General features: G+C 36.0%; 1 protein-coding gene across 2 annotated transcripts in view; it reads right to left on the reverse strand.

The window, feature by feature from the left end:
- LOC122569613 (dipeptidase 1-like) overlaps nt 1–14,362 on the reverse strand; it is a 229,673-nt gene that overhangs the window by 19,560 nt on the left and 195,751 nt on the right. For both annotated transcript variants that reach the window (XM_043730901.1, XM_043730899.1), the window contains exon 2: nt 3,194–3,523. In XM_043730901.1, coding sequence (XP_043586836.1) covers nt 3,194–3,523 — 330 coding nt within the window. The remainder of the gene's footprint in view (nt 1–3,193; nt 3,524–14,362) is intronic.

Below are 14,362 nucleotides of genomic sequence, written 5' to 3' on the forward strand. Positions count from 1 at the left end.
CGATACCAAAGGATTATGCTTGTTTTACGTAACCACATTCTCGACGCAAATAATCCGATCAGAATTTTTGTTTGACGCCGGTGATCCCCGTTCAGAGGATCAGCCAACTCGAGGGGGAAAAAAACGTTAAAGCTATCGCGAGATATAGGGGAGATATCGGCGATAATAAGCTACAGTTTGCCAAAAGAGGGTTGTTTTATAGGGTGGATTAAGATCGAGGGATAAACTTCTTGTACGATTACGTATTTTACTAATCTTCTTCGCGAATCTTATTTTTCCCCATCTACGGGCGTATCGAAGATGAGAATTAACGCCAGAACTACCACACCAGTGAAATTGACTGGTTTTACAATTTTATTACAATATTCCTACTTCGTGTTATATTTTTTCCCGCAATGATGTAACGAGTTCCGCAACGATAACTAAAAGAATAATATAACGAGCTTTATTTTCTTTTTTATGTATTCAAACTGAAAATAATTTTGTACCAAGGCTACTTATACCAATACCAGTGAAAATGATCGGTACTCGTCAAAGCGTAAAAGGATGCTGCAATCTGTTTATCGAACCTCAATTAACCAGTTTCCTCATTTTCTACAACTTGCCACGCGTTCGATATGATGATATCGATTATCAGGAAAATTCTGGATCGATCGCTAGATGCTAACACTAGAAATACCACAAACTCGGTGAAAATGACTGGCTCTACAGTTTTATAAATTTGTCAATCCACGTTCAGGGATCATAGTCCCAGATGGATTAACAATACCAAAAATGTGCTACATAACATGGAATTGCTTCTGTAAGAAAGTAATAAATCGATGAATATAAAAATATTCTATTATTACGTATTTTTTAAACACCAGTCATTTTAGCTGGTTTTGGTAGAAATAGCTTCGTGTTAACTATTCTAGTAGTATCTGGGTAGTTCTAGTGTTAAACATTATCGATACGTTTCTCTTAAACCGCTTCAGAATTTGATACGTGGTACACAAATGTTACATAAAAGTTTCAATCTCTCGTAATTTTACTAGTCGATAGCAGGAAATATTTTTGTCTAACGTCTCATCTCCATAGAATTCGTTTCGTACAACGCGAGACACGTGCACAGAGGAAATTTGATATTTGCAAAGACACGATAAATGTCGTTATGATAAAATTAATACGAAGGGTACATTTTGAACAGATACGAACAAGTCGATAAAACTGGCGCGTGCAATCGTCAAATTTTCTAACAATGCTTTCTTACTCGACAAACTTTTCATTTCTGAATTATCAACTGAACGAAGAAGATTCTCCTATTCCCATAGAAAGACTTTCAACGTGTAATATAAGCAGCGATATATTTTCCAATGCGATTTAAATTTACAGTCTTCCAGTTTCATAAGAAGATAGTAAATGCCATTTTTAATTATTAATTCATCGTTAAATTGTTACTTTAGCCGAACTTTAATCAAATTTAACATACAGTCGGTATAAATCAAGTATCAAAGTGTACATATTCGTTTGCAACAAATATCTTCTCTAATTTCTATATACATTTTCAGATTGATTACAAATACCACAGGTATAATCGTGATTACCTGTCTCGTTACAATGCTAATAAAATTTTTAAATGTTTTATACAGCACATACGATATGAACGTAAAAGTTTTGCATAGTAAGCGTTCAACTACTATCGAAACTGTGTGTGTTGAGAATTTTGGATCTTTGAAACCGAAATAATGTTACAGGAACACAAAATTTACACTTTTAATTAATATTGAAATAGTTATACATTTATTTAATGGACGATCTCTATTATATTTATCGATACATATTTGCACGCGTCTCAGCGCTTTCTTCTATACCGACTGTTAACCGACTGTTTCAGATGCTTCTAACGACTGTACAGTTTACATCCATCTGTTTTCGAGACGCCGCGCACACACATACTCCCACACACTGATACTCACATACAAGTATTCCTACTGCGCGTTTAACCTAGTCCAGCACAGAAAATTATACATATCTCAACAGTGTGCAAGCAAAATCGTTCGCGTGAGGTCGAACAAGTTTGGAAAAACTGTTCTGCACCGAGGCAGAGCGGCCCTGCAAAGAGGCTGCTGATTAATTACAACGTTCCTTCTAGTTGTCCAAATAAACAACTGAACGAATTTCATGCGGTGGCTAGCCGGCTTGTTTTATTATTCCCTTCTTTTGCCTACGTTTCACATAAGTTTTCCAGTTCACAGAGAAATATGCGCGAACGTGCTGCGAAAATATTTCTCCTTTAATTTTCCTTAATTCTTTGGTTACGTGGCTGTAAGCATGTTGCTGGGTAAATCTGTACGCTTGTACACAACGTGTGCGTGTGTTTGTGCACCATGGTCGAGCGTGACGAGTTCCCAAGGCTTTGTGACGTTAATCGATGCATTCAACTTGTCCCAGACGAGTAACCCGAAGTAACCCCTGTGTTTAACTATATGGTAAACACCGATTTATTCTTGAGGCACCTTGCTATTTTTAAACTTTGATATTTTTAAGTATGGAGCAAAGGAACTGGTTGATCGGGTAATGGAAGAGTCGAACTTTAAACGTAAATTCTCTTCCCTGTTCATTTATCGGATATGTTTGTTCATATTTATTTGTTTAGATGTTTATTTATTTATTTATTTACCGCTTCATGAGAATTTAATTCTCGGATCTTTTTTTTCCAGATGATAAAGAAGCGAACAGAAACGAACGTTTGAGCGGATCTGCGAGGACGAAGGGAGGCGATTATCCTTATCACGCGTCTTTTTAATTCCATCTGTGTAAAATTATTTTGATCAACTTTCACGAATCACGCGTTAAATCGATGTATTAATGCGTCGATATGTTATGAATCGCTTCGTTTAATCAAATTGTTTCGAAAATACACCAAACCAAAGCAGATAATATACGCAGAATGGAGCAGGCAAGAGACACGGATAGTTCGGTCCCTGAAACGCTCAAAATGAAATACCTAACGTAATATCACACTGGCTACGAAATTATTGAGCTTAATTTTCCAATTAAACGTCTTTTAATCAGGTTCTACTGCTACAAAATGACACGAAATTTAATATACTTGGACCTAACTAATTAAGTCTGTTTTTCGAATGACATAATAGGCGTAATGGTATGCAAATATGGGATGGATAATCAGGCTATTTGTAATTAAGATAATTACCTGACCGCCGACCATGCCTTGACGTAGCCTAACCAAGTCAGTTTGACTCCAGGCGCTCTTGCTCCAAGGCGCGACCTGTCGTAGATCCTTGTCGAAATCGAATTCGGCCAGTTGGTTGTGAACGAAGTTTCTAATGTTCCAGGGCAGATCATTGTGGCCGTCGATCAAAGGCACCTCGGAAAGAACCTGCCGCACGGTCTCCAACCTTTCCTTGGGCGATGTCAGGTGTGCAGTCTCGCCATCGGCTGGTCGTGGGCCAACTTTCCCGACCCAGCTTCCGATTGACAGTATGATCACGCTTGCTGTCCAGACACCGCTCTGACCGCCACACTGGAACACCGGTTCGATTATCGGTGGTTAGTCAGCAATTATCGAAGAACATTCCAACAACTGCGATAATAGTAAGTTAGCTAGGAGATTGTGGAATTCCATGGGCGGAGGAAAATATTTGAATGTTTGATTCATTCCCGCTCAGAGGAATGTTGGAGCTTTTGGTGTCGGGTGATTAATAGATCGCGAATAATCCATAGAAATTCATATGTTTTTCCAGTACAATTGGAAAAATGGAATTTAAGCTGTGAGAAAGGAATTTGTCTCAGCTGTAAAATATCGTAACTTTGAATGCGTTATACATTTTTATATTAGGTTGTCCGAAAAGTGTCTTTCTTTTACAGAACGCATCTTTATACAAACATGAAACCTAATCTGTTGTAATCTTTATCTTGATAGAACAAAATGGATCATACGTAATTCGATAAAATAATATAAAACGGAAAATGTTGTGCATCTGTGGCGCCACTCGACACTAACTAACACCGGACGACGGTAGCGCAGTGGTAGCGCCACCGCACGACGGTAGCCCAGTGATTAGCGCCTTTAGGTTACAAACGTTCGGGACCCGGGTTCGAATCCCGGCGCCGGTAGTCCGATTTTTCTTCCACGATTCTTAAATAGGAAGAAAATACAGCAGTACCCCAGCAAGCGACATCTACAGCCCCAGCAGCTACTATTTCACGGACACTTATTACACCTCACATCTATTATTTCCTTATAAAACGAAAGAAACTTTTCGAACGACCTAATACATCGTATGCATTCTATTTCTTCACCTTTAAGTTTCTCGTAAATGCATGAAAATCCACAATGACTGATGTTTGTGAATTTATAGGCTGCGATTTAAATACGTAGGAATGTACAGGAGGTAAAGCAAATTTTATTGTGTTTTGTATCGTCTGTGGTATTTTAAGTATTGAACTAAGCGAAACATAGCTATGCGACAGTGTATAGGTTAAGTAACGTATGCGTATAGTGCACAGAGAAACGAAGATATATATGTTTAAGTGTTAGTATTAGATATAAGATGAGATACGTGTGTTTGGGATGGCAGTTTGAATAAGTGTGAATCTTTGGATGCTTTAATTAAATTATGAGAACGAGTGAGAGACAGAAATATGTAAGCCAAGCCCTTTTTCTAGGCTGTGAAGCCGAAAAATAAATAAATAAATATATATGTATATTATAATATTTAAAAATTGAACAAATATTTGTCGTTGTTGCATTGATCGTTGAACTGTATTTTTGACAGTTGTTATAAAATTTAAAGAAGTCGAAAGAATAAATGTATATTTTTCTATGCTATCTGCAAGTTGTATTTTAAAAAAAAAATCATTGAATGGAACACATACGATGTAATAGAATAACAAATACAATAGCAAAAAAACGAACCTTGGAGAACTCTGCCAATTAAAACTATTACACTTTCTGTTCTCGATAAATGTATACATTATGGTACTTAAAAATGTAACAAATATTTATTTAAACTCTATTTCTCTAGTCGTACATAGAGAAACCTGAACTCTCATAAACGTTCACAGTGAATAAATAATACTGAAACAATCCGAACGTCAAAAATAATTGGAGACTATGTTAAGAAGAATGTTGCAAAGGCTGAAGGAAAAAAAAAATACAATTTTTGAAGATTGAAAATTTCAAATACATGGTAAACTGTTAAATACAATATATGAAAATATAGGTTTAGAAATATAGAATTTTTGCAGATCTAAAGATATTAGAAAATTCCATATTGAAGGTATCTGATTAAATCACGTAGTAGAAATTAAGCAAGAAGATTAAGCGACATACTTATTGATATCACGTTTCTTACATATGTGTGTGTATATAACACGCGTGAAAAATGTGAATATCTTCGAAGTTATGGAGGCTGAAAGTTTCCCAGTTACCGAGTGAACGTATACATATATAGCTATGTAGACACATATACATAATTTGAATTCCATTAGTTATGAAGAATTTATCCCCTCGACGTCTTTTCCAGTAGCGAGGTGAAATTACGTTTTGGGATCCTTCCAGGCAAACTTGGGCCATATGATTCTAACAATTTACTGGCGGATCATGCTTTTATGGCTGCCATTAGGGACGGTTCTGTAGCTAATCGTACGAACCATAAATACCAAGCGGAGAATAAGTTTTTTACTTAATTCCTCTGACGTTGGCAAATAAACTTTTCTCATTTTGGCTTGGACGATTCGTTACAAAGAACGTGAAAAAATGATGTATCAGAGATATAGTTTATTAAATTTCTTCAATTAAATTGATAACATTGAAACATTTGTCGTTTAAAGGTCTGTTAATACAAAATGAAATAAAACAAATAATTAAAGAAATTCCATAATTTAACAGACAAATTTAACTCGGAAATGAACGAATTAATAAATTTATAATAATTAATTTCTTGCCGAAAGGACCGTTCAAATACATATTTAATGCTTATCGATGAAAAACACGATCCGAAGGAACGAAATGAATAACGTTATCGCTTAGAAAACCCTAACAGTACGCAGCAGATATCATCAAAAACAGGTCTGAATACGCTTCTATAAACGCGTCCTAATTAATTTCACTTCTGCCCAATTACTGCCAAACTCCCTTCCGTTCCATTACCCGAGAATCAGCTTGATTAGAGCTTCATCGATCCTGAGATTCGGTTATCGAAGATCTTTCTCGGTCGTAACCTCAGCCAAATCCAGACTATGGTTCAATCAAGCGATTGACCAGCTAAACTCGCAGTTATAACGGTCAAACCGAAAATGAAATCCCAGACTGCACACCGGTATTCGCCAATGTCTATCCAACTCTTTCTGCTACCTTATCGAAACATACGATAAATGTTTTAACAACATGTATTTTTCTTTCCAATAATTACGTAAGCATATATCGACGATAAATCGTAGATTAGAATTTGCGATCGTGAAAGTTTTTCAATTCGAATATTTCTTTCGTAGCAATCGATTCCTCGATGTCGGGAAGATGGCGTAGGCGTCGATTTGATGTTATTTAAGGCCGAGGCTAAATTATGGCAACGGAGCATAAATTGCAGTTTAACGAACGAATCCGTACGACGTGTTGAAAGATATTTCGAGTGACAATAAAATTGCTTCGATCGTTACTTTCCATCTGAATACAGAGATTTTATAATAGCGGCCGGAAATGTATCTCGCCGATATAATCCAACTGGATGTAAAATGTAATTCAACTGCGGATGTCGTGCGCACTCTCAGCCAGGGATTCTCTAAAGGGAGAAAAGGAACGCGATATCCAAAGAGCTGAAGGTGAGCAATGGTAGTTGAAGAGGACCGGAGAAAGCTTTGATGTTTTCGTCCAGAAATAATTTACTGTTTCATCCTGTGAGTTGCAAATATTCCCAGGGACACGGTGAACTGTCATCGCGATGCTGCAGGAGCTGAATAGTTTATGATCCTCGTCAAAGCAGCACGAATTCCTTTTCGCGGAATGTCTGTTCAAGGTACGACCTTTTCAAAGCACGTCAGAATGCACGGTGGAAAAAAAGGGATCGCTTTATCTTTCCTTTCCAATTATTCTGCCCTCTGTCCGGTTCTCGATCGAACACAGGGAAATTCTGTTTTTTTTTTTTTTTTTTTTTTCGTGGAATTATTTAAAACCAAGAGAAATGAAGTTGTAACGATTATTATTGATTTCAGTTTAACAGCGATGGTTTAATTTTATCACAGTTGTTATCGACAATTGAAAGGAATAGAATGATTATCAAGGATGATGATTAAATTATAACGATGATTCGATATGATTAGTTTGTTAGTGGTTGTGTAATTTTATCATATTTGTTATTGAGAACCGAGAGCAATAAAATTATAACGATGATTATTATCTTTAGAGTATTCGCATTTGTTTAATTCCATTTGTTACAGCGAACCGAGAGCAATGAAATTGCGACGATTATTATCATCTGCGATTACCAATGATTATTTAATTGTATTATATTCGTTATTCAGAATCAAGCGAAATAGAGTTGCAGCTACTATTATTAATTCCAGCATGTTAGTAATTCTGTAATTCCATTTCATTATTTTTTCGATAATGTAGATATTTTTAATTGACCAGGATATTGTCACGTAAGATAACAAAAAAATAAAAAAAGAAATTTAAGATGAAAAATAAAAAAAAACTTTACTTTTTTTCTAACACTTGCTTTACAATTTACTTCCGAGCTCTAGGCATGACTTCTCAAGACTGACTCTTACAACTCGACTTCCGATCGGATTCGTTTATTTTTCTTTCGTCACCCCTCAATATCCCCACTATCCTCGACTTTGTTAGGCGTCCGCGACTGTTGCCATGCACGCCTTCTTCTCGAACATTCGGCGGAAGGACCGTTGGGATATTGATGGTTCATTAGGCACTTCGCTTCGGCGATATACATTGTTGCCAAGTGCAGCCACATCTTTATCTGCGGTTTTAAAATGAGCCGGTCGTGACAATATCCTGGCTAACAATAATCCACAAAGAAGCTATTATTTCGAAATTTATTTGGCAAATGAAAATTGACCAATCGGGGAAACAAATTTTCAGAGATCCTGTAAGTCGATAACGTTTAGAAGGAAATTTCTATCACCGATGATCGTCATAAGGATTCGGAAAGATACAAAATTATCCAAATTGAAGAACAAAAATTTCTACAGTTGATAATAAATTGCGAATAATAACACAAAATGGAAATAAAAGTAGCGAATTTATTATACACATTTACGATAACGTTACGGTTGCTTGGTCATCTACTTGATGAAGTTACATTGTTGCCAAACTAGAAGAAGTTATTACATGTATATTAATGTATTGTATTGTATCGTGGACGAAAGGCCTAAGAGATATCGGCTGAACCATAAACAATGTCGCGAGGAAGCCTAAGTGCCGACAGACCCAACAATGTATCGTCGGTCCTTCGATCGAATGGTTTCGCGGAAAAGGTTTGCGTGACTCTCGCCACGAGCGGTTGCGGAACACGTACGTGGTGGGGCTAAGACAAAAGACAAAGGAATACTAAGGGAGAAAGACGAATTAACAGTCAGTGTGAGTCGAGAAGTCGGAGAGTGCGAGTTGAGATGCCAGAGAGTGGGAATCGAGAAGTCTGGGAGATAGTGTTGCTAGTGATAGTGTTCGATACCTTTTTTTTTATTTTACGTGACACTAGCGTTGTCGAGAGAGTGTGGTCCGGGAGAGCGTTGAAACCGTGGTGACGAGACTTGTAAATTAAGTATTTAGTTGTCTTAATTATAGTACGTTATTGTATTTAGTTCGCGTAAAATAACCATCGTTTCCTGTTTAACCAACACCTGTTTAATCCATTTTAAATAAATTAATAAGTAAAGATCCTACAGTATATTTTGACAAAATAAGTATAAAACGTTAAAAAAAATCTGTCCACTTGATTGGATCTAAAAATTTCAGGACACGTTCGAACATAATTGTGAATTAATTTATGATACGTGCTTGCACATTAAATCCAGGAGCAGAGTATATGGTTGATTTTCGCATCGTTGTTCGTCAAACAAGATCATGTCACCGCTGGCAATTCGTCAAAGAAATGACGAATTGCCTCTTGCCAACAGAATGATCGATCGAAGTAGTTTGATTAAAAAGGAAGATCACCTGTCCGAATTCGTTTACGCGGAGGACAAACTGCCATTTTTAATGCATCCCAAGTTGAGACCGGATGGAATCGGCAAAGAAGAAATAGTAATTCAAACACTGAGAGGAAGGTCTCATAGTCACACTCACGTGAACCTCCATTAACAGATTTTTCCAACAACGCTCTCAGCTTTCTTCCCTCGATAGGATAAAGCTTCGCTACACCGAATTGCGGAGAACGTAAATCCAGGAGAAATTGCGTTGCATCGTAGAAAATACTGAAAAATGATATCTTGTTGATTGAAAGGAAATTTATTAAATAATATTTCTCCCGAGGATTGTTATATAAAAACTTTCAAATTAATAACGCGCGAAGGAAATTTGTTATCTCGCAATCTCACACCTTTTACCATAAATTTCATTTAGCAAAACACAAAATTATAAGAATCACGTGCTCGAATTAACGATATAATAATTACCAAGGATAATGACAAATTAATAAAATAAAACGAAGAAGATTAAAATATGAAATTATTATATAATATTTATTCTTATAATTATTGTACAAATATGAAACGATATCTACAATGGCAATCCATCAGCAATACCAAATTCTTTATTCGATATTTCTTCAGATAACTATCTTTATAAATATTTTATATATTCTTAAAAATATCAAATTAATATCAAAATATCGCATTAAAGTTAAAAATATCTCTTTTCTATATCTGAATCAATATTCGAAGTCACTGGATTATTAAATTAATATAAATTTTACGTACAATTATTTGTAGTTCATTCGAAGAACGGATAATAGATGAAGAAGAAATGTTATATAGGTGGACTGCTAATAGCAATAGTAAACTGGTAACAGTAAAATAATAAAATATAAAAATAGTGAGGATAAAATCCGAACAGAATACAGAACGTTGAGTACACTAGCCGTTTTATATACAAGAGGGATTAACACGGTTAGATACCATATACGAAAGAAGGAGAAACACTGGAGTGCTGAACAACGTCGTTCAGTGGTATCTAGTATCTGACCAAACGGGAACTCGCGCTATTTACTCGCCAGACTGCGGTAACGTTGTTGCGTCTGATATAACATACGCTTTTCTACTAGCTCCTAAGTTGCAAGTCTGGGAGGGCGGTCCTTCGAATTTCCTGCGCTCTTATAGGAATATGGGTAAGATATAAAATTTCGAATTGTCTTCGCAGTTTAAGAAGACATTTTCTCTTCTATTCTCGATAGCGAATCTGTTGACATAGATCGTTATCCAATACCGAATCGTCTAAACTTAGATTGTGCTTCGTTTAATTCTTCGGTAGATGCAATTTTTTTTATTGCAATGAGCATTATATATATATAATATTATAAGCGTTTATAATTAGCAATTATAATATAATATAATATTACAAATACTTATTATAACATTATTTTATGTAATAAAACAGTTAACGGAGATAGGTTTTCAAGGACCCTAAAAGTCAAGAATATTAATAATATTATAATAAATATTGTAATAGTATTATAATATTATAGTAAATATTACAATATTTATTATATATTATTATTTTATATAACAGAACAGTTAACGGAGATAGGTTTTCAAGGACTCTAAATATCAAGAATATTAATCCTAAATGATCTAATTAATCCTAATAAATATAAAATAATATTATAATAAATATTGTATTTTATATACCATGTATTTTACATAACAGAACAATTAACGGAAATAGTTTTTCAAGGATCCTAAAAATCAAGAATATTAATAACGCAGGAAGAAAATTCAAATAACCGCGATTTAAGGAGTGAAAAAACAAAACTATCGAAAGCAAGTTTAACGTTATTAAAAGAAGCTTCTTAAATTTAATAAATTAAAAATTCAGATCTCGCGATTGTATCATTTTATTCTCGTTTTCTTCCAACATGCTGATAGAAGCAATTCTATCGCTTTTTCACGAATTAAATTTGTCTAACAGGAAATCACTCCGCCATCTTTCGGCTCTGGCAGAACGAAGAACGATAGAAACGTCGAAAAACCGGTCGGCAGGCGTGCATAAAACATAAATAAAATTTAATCAAAGTCCCCAGGTGGTAACGCCGAATCCTCGAAAATGAATTCCATTCGGGACAAGATCCTCCTCTCGATCCGCCTTCTCCACTTCCCGATTAACACCCCCTCGTAAAAATTCCAATATCGGCTAGCTTCTACGACGACTACATGCCGTCCAACGTCGAAAAATCTCTCACGATTTGGCATCGATACGGAATCGTCTCGCGATTTACATCCACCGGACGTTTTTATTAAAAGATCGTAAAAGACCTTCGTGCAGTTTTCCCCATTCGTTAACCTCGCCGATGTACAGGGTGTTCGTTTGAAAACATCACGTCCGATTATCTGGAAAGTTACGCATTTTAGGAAAAGATGTTTGAAAGAAAAGTTTCGCGGTTTCGAGCGGAAAATTATTCGAAGGTTTTATTTATTTTTACTTTTATACGTTTTCTTTACGGATTTTTATTCCACGATTAAAAGGAAGAAACTTTTACGGGAAACATTTTTTATCGGACTTCATTTTAATAGTATTTGTTGAAATAAAAAGTTATTTCACTTCTTGTTACGTTCCTGAAACACGTAGTTTTCGTGATAATTAGACGCGATCTTTTCAAATGAACATCCTGCAAAAGTGTTCAGACATCTTTTTTAATTTTGTGAAATGTAACTTAATGATTAATTTCAGGGATAAAAAAATTAAACTATTTTATTCCTTGACCTCGTGCTAAAGCATTCGTTCATATGGAGAATCCGCAAATCAAAAAATTCAAAGGTATAGCATTGAAAGAACGGAGATTCCAATGTCCACGATTCACAGACTTTGATTATAATCTAAAACAAAGAGACTTTGTAATTACAAGAGATCAAATACTACTAAACGTGAATTATGAAAAATCAGAACTCGTAATATACGACGCGAGGAAATTCATTTTCCAAAGCTAACGCAGCAAGAAAATCTGTACCCGTAATAATCTTACAAAACCATCTTGATTGTTAATTCCTCGAAAAACTGTGTTCCTTGAATCATATTGGATTCGATCGTATCTGTTATTGTTAATAATTGACAGTAATTTATAGTAATTAATAATTTTCTACAGTATGATTTTCTATTTTAATTCTGCTTAAAACGATATCAACAGATACAGCGATTATTTGCTTAGTCTTTGTTTCCTTCGTTGTGTTCACTGCAATACAAATTAGCATACAAATACGCAGTCTACTGCTCTAAAGTTTGCTACATGAACCAAATGAGAAGGCGCACGAAATCAAAGAAACCAGAAGAAAATTCCATCTCTATCGTTGATGGACATTGAGGACTGGCCAGCATCCAAATATCGAGCGTAATAAAAGGTCGTATTAAGCGAACATGCTCGAAGAAAGTCAGGAACGTTTCTGCGAACAAAGAACGATCTCGATCGATCTACGTTCGAATCGATGACCGGCATCGAGACGAGATTCCGTGAGACCACAACGAGGTAGTTACAACGGTCCGAAAAGTCAGCCAACGATTTCCTTTTTCTTTTTCTCTGCTTCTCTATCCTTTGCTATTTATTTCTCCTCTGTTTCTTCTGCTTCTTCGATACTGTATTTCGATCGTTTCCCTGGAATCGCTTATATATCGTTACCTCGAACATACAAACCGAAATTTAATGCGTTCTACGAATTTATCACTTTGCTGGCCGAGACAGCTACTTCGAGACTGCACAACGGGAGACAAGCACACGCCGGAGAAATATATTTCTGAAGCCCCGGAGGCGAGGTATTTTTGTTTTAATCCGTTTCCTTCGCCGGTGTGGCGGGCTTTTATGCTTTATGCGTGGTCTGTGCGCGGCAGCGGTGTCGCGTACCTTTGGAATTTTGATAAGTCGTGGATTTTGGAATGGATGTTTCCCGCTTATTTCGCTTTTGCGCGTGACGCGACGGTTTGTTCGAACGCAGAGGAATCTCGGTGTCGCGATTCCAAATCGAGGGAATTGCGAGAGACGTCTTAGCGGTGTTTGTTTTCCTCTGGCCATTAATTAGGAAACTCGATAGTTTGCCCGAATTTCCTCTATTTGGTAAAAGTAACGTCAAATTAGTTCTTTAGTTTGTGTGTCCGATTAGAATGTAAAAATGTGAAACGCAAAATAACGCAACAGTACGAAGTATCTGTTAGGAAGAATATTAAATTATTTCTTGCGTTCGTTTGTGTTACGCCACGAGGCTTACCATAGGCCGTGTCCTTAACCGTCGCTCGTGGTACTACAGTGCCGCGGACACATCGTCTTATAGGACCGGCGAAATATATACAACATGGCGACAAGCGCATAGTTCTAGAAACGTCGATTCGCCTTCGGTCCGTTATTTCATTTACACAAAGAAAGTGGCATACGTGATCATAGGCGCGAACGATGGCGTGACTCGAGCGTAGTGGGGGTCGTCTTCGAGAGAAGCAAAGAAAAAGATCGAAGGGCATCAGTACCATTTGAGGATTCAAACGTTGTGTATCGGAGGTTCTGACAAATAAAATTAAAGTAGCTTAGTTTAACGAATACATCAAGAAATATTATAAAGTCGGGTCGAATTACTAACAAACTAATTGTGTAATCGTTAAATAATGTGTGACGTGCTCATTATAATATTAAATATTGTGAAATGTACAAGTTTACGTTGACCGTGTTAATTCAGTGTTAAACTCATTGAACTACCTCTGTTATTTTAATCGAAACAGAGGAACGATTAATTCGCGGCGTCGATTATCCGAATCGTAGCGAGAATTTACGCCACTCGCTGACGCGTTTTCCTCGCGACCGCGTCCCTCCGCGAACGGTCGTAACAGTTTAATTATAAAAATTATAAAAATGTAACGTGATAATAGAAAGTATTTGTTAGGAGGAATATCAAATTAGTTGTTGCGTTTGTTTGATTATGAAAATTATAAAAATGTAACGTGATAATAGAAAGTATTTGTTAGAAAGAATATCGAATTAGTTTATAAATTTCTGCGTCTGTTTGATTATACCGGCCTGTATTGCAAGATAAAAATATGAAGTATGACGTAACGTAATAACATGAAACACCTGTTAGGAAGAATATCAAATTAGGTGCTGTGTTTGTTTGATTATAACGTGGAAATACGAAGCGTAGCGTAATGTAATAATACGAA

Source organism: Bombus pyrosoma, linkage group LG7 (genome assembly GCF_014825855.1).
Source record: "Bombus pyrosoma isolate SC7728 linkage group LG7, ASM1482585v1, whole genome shotgun sequence".
Classification (NCBI taxonomy): Eukaryota; Metazoa; Arthropoda; class Insecta; order Hymenoptera; family Apidae; genus Bombus; species Bombus pyrosoma.